Below are 8,602 nucleotides of genomic sequence, written 5' to 3'. Positions count from 1 at the left end.
CGCAGGAACCCCTGAGCCCGGGCCCGGCTGACAGGGGCTCTATGGGCCCTGGGTCTACACTGACCCTGTGAGTGGTGAGTTCCCTGAGGGCTTGGTCAGATTCTTAGGATCCAGGGCTCTCACTAACTCGGGGAATCCCACTGGGGCCAGGCTGGGCAGTGCTGCACAGCTTCAGGGTCTGCACTGACTGGGTGAGTGCCACCTAGATCATGCCTGTCTCCGGGACCAAGGGAACCCACAGTTGAGCCAGGATCTGGGTCTACACTGACCCAGTCAGGATATCCCATCTAGGAACTTTGGCTGCCTGCTGGGTGTTTGCTAGGGAAGCAACAGCAGCTCCTTTTTAGGAGAGACTCTCTTCTTGGGTTTTGGGTTTGGGACTTTGCAGACCCCAAAAGGTCCACCTAAATCCTGAGGCTGAGGTGGGGCATGGAGAAACAGTCCAGCCCTGTACAGACTCAGTCTCCACAGGTTCATTAAGCCACAGCAAGGGACCCTAGAGTTGAATGAGTGGCCTCATATGAGGAGGATGTGTGCATAGCCTTAGGTTAGGAGAGGTGCCTCACAGCCTCCCTGCCACTTGCTTGGCTTCCCCTGAGCGGGGGGTGGGGGAGATTGGGGGGTAGGGGGAGTGGTAGGGTTGGGTTTATTTCTGTTTCCACTCCCCACTCTCTGGGGCCTGACACCTTCTCCTCCAGCAGCTGCAGAGCCAGGGCATCGAGGGCTGGAGTGGAGCTGACACTGTCCATGGAGCTGGTAGGGCCATGTGCTTATCTCAAACCTCTGTTTACAAAGTGCTTCCAAACTGCTAGTCTCTTGGGAAACCAGGGTTTCTCTAGGAGGGGAGTGGGAGGGCCCCTTCTCTCCACTGAATAGAAGATGAAACAGACCCTGCTGCCCACCCCCGCAAAAGGGGCAGAGTCTGTCTTCAGGCCAGCAAGGCCTCAGCAGACACTCAGTAAAGGCTACGGGAATGACTGACCTCATTGGTCAGTGAGTGTCTCCCAAGCCCTAAGCATGTTGCTCTCCTTGGGTTACTCCTCTTCCTCTGCCTTTAATCCAAGACGACTAGTAGTGAAGACCAAGCCCAAGGATTCTTTCTCATTCATTTCTGTTCTAGTAGGCAGGAAGAAGATGAAGGCAGGTCTAAACCTGGGTCTCTCTTTCCTCTGTACCCACAGGTTGACAGGGTGGACAGGGGGCGGTGGTGATGGCGCAGTTTGACACTGAATACCAGCGCCTAGAGGCCTCCTACAGCGATTCACCCCCTGGAGAGGAGGACCTGTTGGTGCATGTTCCTGAGGGGAGCAAGTGTGAGTTCTTGGACACGACAGCCAGAACTGGGACTTGGGGGGGAGATTTGGTGGAGGGACGCTGAGGGAGCAAGGGGCTTCCATTTCTTCGAGGCTCTGACATCTCTGCTCCTGTACCCACAGCACCTTGGCACCACATCGAAAATCTTGACCTCTTCTTCTCTCGAATATCCTTTGTGTCTCTGTGTTGGAGCTCTTGAACCTTCAGCCCCTCTCTAAGCCAGGCCCTTTGAGGGGAAGAACTTGGTGTGGGTTTGGCTCTAATCCCTTGAAGAAGAGTGGAGTGCACCTTGAACCTAGAGGCCAGGGAAATAATGACAGTTATAAATAATAATATCTGACATCTATTAAGAGCCATGTGCATTGTACTTTGTAGTATTAATTTATAAGGAACCTCTCTGAGGGTGATTCTCTTGATGGTATGCTAATAATCGTAATAATTAATGTCTTTTGACTTTGTGTCAGTTCTTTGTTAAATACTTTACATGTACTATCTCAGACCTAACAATCCTATAAGACAGGTGCTACTATACTACTACAGACAGAAGCTTAGAGAGGTTAAGTAACTTGGCCAGAGTCACATGGCTCGAAAGTCAGAGAGCCAGGACTTCATCTCAGATACATGACACCAAAGTCTGTGCTCTTAACTGCTGCCTCTACCCACCACTTTTTCTTAACAATCGCACGTTTATAATCTACACCAGAAGAATGGTTTCACTTGTATGCTCATCGGGGAGATCTTTGAGCTCATGTAAGTACAAGGATGGATGGTGCGGTGAAGGAACACATCACAGTGTTTCCTGTCTCTGAGCTCAGCTCCTGGCCCAAACTGCCAGTGCAACTAGGTGCAAAGCTCCAAACCGCAAACCTTTATAGTTTAAGGCTGGGTGTGACACCAAGTTTTACAGCCTTATCTTTTTTAATCACTCTTATAAGGAAGGCTTCCCAAGTCCTGTCTCTTCCACAAAGAGAAGTCAGACTCATCAGAGCTCCAGTAGAATGAGCATGGTTCAGTCAGGAGGTATCAGATGCCAGATGCTTACTTGAGAAAAATGTCTCTGTTCTGCCTTGGATGTACCTTAGACCCGCTGCTGAGTAGAGGGGCTTCTAGGAGGAAGGAGCCATGTTGCTTTGCCAAAGAGTAAAGGGTGGAAAACCTGCCCTCCCTAAGAAAAGAATTCAAATCTGCAAAGGGGTTCTACAATCTCAACAGGAAATCAGGGACTGGGGACCAGAGACCACACAGTCTAAAAACCTTTAAAAGAGTGAGTGGTGGCAAAGATTACCATGAGATAGAAAAGCAGGCTGATTCTGTGGTACCTGAAGCTAAGAGCCAAAAACAGGTGCTGCCTTGGGTCTCCTGGGGCCAAGCAGTAGAGAGAGGCCCTCCATTTCCCCAGAGGCTGCTCCCTAGTCTTGGTCTGCCACTTCCAGACTCTCACTTTTTCCCAGTTGTTTCACTCGTGTCTCTCTGACTCTCAGACCGCACCCCCTCTGCCCAACTCCCCAGGCAGTTCCTCTTTGTGGTTGCCTTTACCACCTTCCTGGTCAGCTGTGTGGACTACGACATCCTATTCGCCAACAAGATGGTGAACCACAGTCTTCACCCGACCGAGCCCGTCAAGGTCACTCTGCCAGATGCCTTTCTGCCTGCCCAAGTCTGTAGTGCCAGGTAAGCACTACAGGTCAGAGGGCACTAGAGCCTGTAGTTCAGCTAGCAGGTCGGGGATGGGGTGTGAGGCGGTAACATTCCCCAGAACACAGGCTCAGCCTCTCCGAATCTTTCAGGACAACAGCATTTCTGCCCAGAGGCCTCAGGCCACACTCTTTCTCCCCTTCCCTGTTCCCCCACCAGGATTCAGGAAAATGGCTCCCTTATCACCATCCTGGTCATCGCTGGTGTCTTCTGGGTCCACCGGCTCATCAAGTTTATCTATAACATTTGCTGCTACTGGGAGATCCACTCCTTCTACCTGCATGCTCTGCGCATCCCCATGGTGAGACTGGGAAGCTGGGCAGTTAGCACCACAGTCCAGGATGTCTTCCACCGCCTGGGAAGGGTGGGGTATATTCCTGGGCATCAGGCAACCTCCTCCATCCTTGGTAGGTCAGGCAGGGTCTGCTTGAAGGCTCCCAAGGACCCCTGAGCCTTACAGCTCATGGAGGGCAAGGGGCTGAGGCAACCACCCCACCTTCCATCCCCCGTCTCTTCCCCACCCCAGTCGGCACTTCCATACTGCACATGGCAAGAAGTGCAGGCCCGGATCGTGCAGACCCAGAAGGAGCACCAGATATGCATCCACAAGCGTGAGTTGACAGAGCTGGACATCTACCACCGCATCCTCCGGTTCCAGAACTACATGGTGGCACTGGTGAACAAGTCCCTCCTGCCCCTGCGCTTCCGCCTGCCCGGTCTCGGGGAGGTTGTCTTCTTCACCCGGGGCCTCAAGTACAACTTCGAGCTGATCCTCTTCTGGGGACCTGGCTCTCTCTTTCTCAATGAATGGAGCCTCAAGGCTGAGTACAAACGTGGGGGGCAACGGCTGGAGCTGGCCCAGCGCCTCAGCAACCGCATCCTGTGGATCGGCATTGCCAACTTCCTGCTGTGCCCCCTCATCCTCATCTGGCAGATCCTCTACGCCTTCTTCAGTTATGCCGAGGTGCTCAAGCGGGAGCCGGGCGCCCTGGGTGCGCGCTGCTGGTCGCTCTACGGCCGCTGCTACCTCCGCCACTTCAACGAGCGGGAGCACGAGCTGCAGTCCCGCCTCAACCGAGGCTACAAGCCTGCGTCCAAGTACATGAATTGCTTCTTGTCACCGCTGCTGACACTGCTGGCCAAGAACTGCGCCTTCTTCGCTGGCTCCATCCTGGCCGTGCTTATTGCCCTCACCATCTATGATGAAGACGTGCTGGCTGTGGAACACGTCCTCACTACCGTCACACTCCTGGGGGTCACCGTGACCGTGTGCAGGTGGGCCAGGGCAGCAGGGGGGGAGCAGGCTGACTGTCATTTCCGGGGAGGGCTTCCGTCTCACCACAGCCCTGATCCCACCAGGTCCTTTATCCCAGACCAGCACATGGTGTTCTGCCCTGAGCAGCTGCTCCGCGTGATCCTCGCTCACATCCACTACATGCCTGACCACTGGCAGGGTAATGCCCACCGCTCGCAGACCCGGGACGAGTTTGCCCAGCTCTTCCAGTACAAGGCAGTGAGTGGAGTTGGAGTCAGGGCCTGCTAGAGACTGGCTGACAGCTCGGTGCCGAGGGCTGGTCTCCCTCCTGCTCTCTTGTGACCTCGATCCCTTTCTTCCTCTCTAGGTGTTCATCCTGGAGGAGTTACTGAGCCCCATTGTCACACCTCTCATCCTCATCTTCTGTCTGCGCCCACGGGCCCTGGAGATTATAGACTTCTTCCGCAATTTCACCGTGGAAGTTGTCGGTGTTGGAGACACCTGCTCCTTCGCTCAGATGGATGTTCGCCAGCATGGGCATCCCCAGGTATTAGGAAAGGAGCGGGGCAGTTGGCTAGAGGTGATGCTGGCCTATGCAGCATCTTGGGGCAAACTGCAAAAGATACCCCTTCTGAGCCAACGCATCACAAAGTGGCACCCAAAATGCACCAGGGCACACACGGCTTTGTAAACAGGAGCCTGGAGTGGATTATAGCCTTAAACTTGTACCCTTGGCCAAGCTCCCCTGAGAAAGGCACAAACCAAGCAGCTAACACAGTATGTGGCTACTCGTAGGGTGGCCACTAGGGCCCCTGGACAAAATACAGCAGTGCAGTGTGGTCTCTGTCCTGCAGGGGCAAGGCCTCCCCACTCTGCCGCAGGAAAGATACCAAAAGGGCTTCTGTAAGGGGCCAGTCCTGCTCACTGCAGCCTCCTTTGTGCAGTGGCTGTCCGGTGGGCAGACGGAGGCCTCAGTGTACCAGCAGGCCGAGGATGGGAAGACAGAGTTGTCACTCATGCACTTTGCCATCACCAACCCTGGCTGGCAGCCACCACGTGAGAGCACAGCCTTCCTAGGTTTCCTGAAGGAGCAAGTTCAGCGGGATGGAGCAGCTGCTGGCCTTGCCCAAGGGGGTCTGCTCCCAGAAAATGCCCTCTTTACGTCCATCCAGTCCTTACAATCCGAGTCTGAGGTGCGTTCCTAGGGACTAGGATATGATGGGCAGAGTGGATGCCAGGAGCTGGGACTTGAGGGTGTGGGGCAGAAGGGTCCACCCCGTCAGTTTCCTTCTCTCTGTTCATTCAGTCTGTGCCACTGGGTCCTAATGTGCAGAGTCGTCAGGGACCCAGAGGCCTCCCTGTGCCCTGAGAATTCTACCACCCCTTTTATTCACAGCCACTGAGCCTTATTGCAAATGTGGTAGCTGGTTCATCCTGCCGGGGACCCCCACTGCCTAGAGACCTGCAGGGCTCCAGGCACAGGGCTGAAGTTGCCTCTGCTCTGCGCTCCTTCTCGCCTCTGCAGCCTGGTCAGGCTCCCACGGGCCGGGCTCCCAGCACCATGACAGGCTCTGGGTGAGTAGCAGTGGGCCATGAGGGGAGGGTGTGGCAGTAGCCCCCAGCAGTTTGTGCCGGTCTCAGAAATGTTGATGACTGCTGTCTGTGCTGGCGGCGGGGACAGGGTGGATGCCAGGACAGCCAGCTCCGGGAGCAGCGTGTGGGAAGGCCAACTGCAGAGCCTGGTGCTGTCAGAATATGCATCCACTGAGATGAGCCTACATGCCCTCTACATGCACCAGGTGAGTGGGCAGGAAGGGGCAGGGCCGTAGAACCAAGGTGGCAGCTGAAAATAGAATTGAGGGTTTTAGACATGGAGAAGCAAGACATGGGCTCGAATCCCTTCTTTGCCATTTACCTGCTCTGCAATTTCCATTCCCCATGTTTCCTCTTCCCATCCTTTTCAGACAAGCTTACTTTCACCCAGGGCTTTTCCACACTTGTGGTTTCCCCTGCTAAGAATCCACTTCCCTGACATATCCACATGGCTCCCTCCTTCTCATTCAGGTCTGTACCATCTCTGGCCACCCTGAGTCAAAGCCTCCCTTGCGTAGGGATCTGAATCTTCCAGTTCTGTTTTTCTCTCCATAGCATTTAGCATCATCTGACACTGTATTTTTTGCTTATTTATTTGTTTATTGTCTATCTCTTCCCACCCCATCCAAGTATATAAGCCCCAGGGAGTGAGTTGGGGTTTTTGTCTATTTTGTTTACTGCTGTATCCCTAGCACCTAAAAGAGCTCCTGGCACTTAAATTCACAAACAATTTATTCTGGAATCAAATAACTGGGGAAAATGAGAGCCATTACAATCTGTGCACAGGGTTTTTCCTGGAATCTGCTGAGAATTTAACTTGGAAAACATTACATGTATTGTACATGTTATTAACACGACAGGTACTCTGAGTGAGTGGTTCTAGATGAGGCAATATAAATCAGAACTGGCCAATACCATGGTGGAGGGAAACTATTTTAGATACTCTTCTGTCCCCAACTGCTTCCCTTGTGGCTCAGCGAGTAAAGAATCTACCTGCAATGGGGGAGACCTGGGTTCGATTCCTGGGTTGGGAAGATCCCCCTGGAGAAGGAAAAGGCTACCCACTCCAGTATCCTGGCCTGGAGAATTCCACAAAATGTACAGTCCATGGGATAGCAAAGAGTCAGACAGGACTGAGCAACTTCACTTTCTGTCCCCAACTAACGAATCCCCCACTTCTCAGCTCCACAAGCAGCAGGCCCAGGCTGAACCTGAGCGGCATGTGTGGCACCGCCGGGAGAGTGATGAGAGTGGGGAGAGTGCCCCTGAAGAGGGGGGAGAGGGGGCCCGGGCCACCCAGCCTATCCCCCGCTCTGCCAGCTATCCCTGTGCTGCACCCCGGCCTGGAGCTCCTGAGACCACTGCCCTGCAGGGGGGCTTCCAGAGGCGTTATGGAGGCATCACAGGTATGCACTGGGGGTACAGAAGACACAGAGCCTTCAGGGAAGAGTGGTCCTTCTGGGGCCTCTAGGGGAGGAAAGAGGTCAGAGGGACCAGATCCAAGGAGACTAGTCCCTCCCTGGTGCCTCCAACTCCCCCAGCAGCCCCAGAGCCCATCTCCTCATTCCTGTCTGTGTGCAGACTAAGAGTTCTCACTTGTGTCTGCAGATCCTGGCACAGTGCCCCGGGCTCCCTCTCACTTCTCTCGGCTGCCCCTGGGAGGATGGGCTGAAGATGGGCAGTCAGCATCAAGGCACCCGGAGCCTGTGCCTGAAGAGGGCTCAGAGGATGAGCTCCCCCCTCAGGTGCACAAGGTAAGGGCTCCAAGACCCGAAACCGACAGCTAGAAGTAGTAACTTCCAGGCTGAGGTCAAGGTTCTCATGTGAAGGGAGGTGGCCTCCTGAGCAAATGACGCTGCAACTTCTCCTCCAAAGTAGACTTCCTTCTCTCCCCTCACCAACTATGAAACCCAGGACTTGATTTTTCCTTTGCTTACCTGCCCCAGAATCAAGATTTCCTTTTCCTTTATATCCAGGCTTCTGTTGTGTAAGCAGATTGCTGAAGACCATCTCCATCACCAACCCATTTCTCTCCACAGGTATAGACAAGGCGGAGGAGGGTCCCTATGCCTCAGGATGGAGGCCGTCGTTGCCCTATCATCCCAGAGGAGGGTCCCTGTGCCCCAGGATGGAGGCCATTGCTGCCCTGCCATCCCATCCGTCCGTCATGGAGGGCTCCTGAGTGCTGCCTGGCTCCACGCGTGTGGTGTTTGTGTGTCCGTGCCTGGCCAAGGGAGGTGCCAATGCTGGGCTTGCCACAGCCCCAGGAGAGAGAGGGGGGCCTAGGAAACAGGGCACACGGGACTCTAGCCTCATCCCCAGGACCCCCCTTGGCTCAGAGTGTGGTGCTAGAAACTGGTCCCCAGCCCAGCCCCAGTACTGCCACCTTTGCACCCACCCCTGCAAGTCTCCAGAGGACTGCCCACCCCAGAAGCTGCCAAGCAGGGAGAACGTGTGCCAACTGTGGAGTGGGGAGGTTGGGCCTGTACCCTCAACCTCTGCAGCCTCCCTCCCCACCCCCGAACAGATGAGCAGCTCAGGCTGTGGCCCTTACCTCACCCCCAGTTCTCTCCCAGTGCTGCAGCCTGCTCACCTCTCCCCTGCTTCCTGCACATACATCACTGGCATGTTTGCCACTTGCTCCCCTTCTGTTCCTTTGCTCCCCCCTTCTGTTCAGCTTTTGCTTTGTGTTGGTGTGGAAGCTTTAGCTCCCAGCTCCCCTCATGCTATCTTTTGACACTAAGA

At 54.7% G+C, this 8,602-nt stretch overlaps 1 protein-coding gene across 7 annotated transcripts in view; it reads left to right on the top strand.

Moving 5' to 3' along the window:
• The window catches only part of ATG9A (autophagy related 9A), a 9,136-nt gene extending 540 nt beyond the window's left edge, over positions 1-8,596 (top strand). Inside the window, exons 2-17 of one of the 7 annotated variants that reach the window (XM_010861223.1) lie at positions 6-74; positions 699-756; positions 1,182-1,313; positions 1,437-1,480; positions 2,000-2,064; positions 2,824-2,985; positions 3,169-3,310; positions 3,536-4,284; positions 4,369-4,522; positions 4,632-4,811; positions 5,209-5,457; positions 5,661-5,839; positions 5,946-6,063; positions 7,041-7,263; positions 7,466-7,611; positions 7,897-8,596. In XM_010861223.1, the coding sequence (XP_010859525.1) occupies positions 1,211-1,313; positions 1,437-1,480; positions 2,000-2,064; positions 2,824-2,985; positions 3,169-3,310; positions 3,536-4,284; positions 4,369-4,522; positions 4,632-4,811; positions 5,209-5,457; positions 5,661-5,839; positions 5,946-6,063; positions 7,041-7,263; positions 7,466-7,611; positions 7,897-7,902 (2,520 nt within the window). In that variant the 5' untranslated portion in view covers positions 6-74; positions 699-756; positions 1,182-1,210 and the 3' untranslated portion in view covers positions 7,903-8,596. Of the gene's footprint in view, positions 1-5; positions 75-698; positions 757-1,181; positions 1,314-1,436; positions 1,481-1,999; positions 2,065-2,823; positions 2,986-3,165; positions 3,311-3,535; positions 4,285-4,368; positions 4,523-4,631; positions 4,812-5,208; positions 5,458-5,660; positions 5,840-5,945; positions 6,064-7,040; positions 7,264-7,465; positions 7,612-7,896 lie in introns of those variants that run through there. The other 6 variants (XM_010861226.1, XM_010861224.1, XM_010861227.1 and 3 more) reach the window with 6 other exon arrangements.
• The last annotated feature ends 6 nt before the right edge of the window (positions 8,597-8,602 follow it).

This window comes from Bison bison, unplaced genomic scaffold (genome assembly GCF_000754665.1).
Source record: "Bison bison bison isolate TAMUID 2011002044 unplaced genomic scaffold, Bison_UMD1.0 scf7180017864471, whole genome shotgun sequence".
NCBI lineage: Eukaryota > Metazoa > Chordata > Mammalia > Artiodactyla > Bovidae > Bison > Bison bison.
The sequence above is the reverse complement of the archived record's forward strand: the minus strand, read 5'-3'. Positions and strand labels throughout refer to the sequence as shown.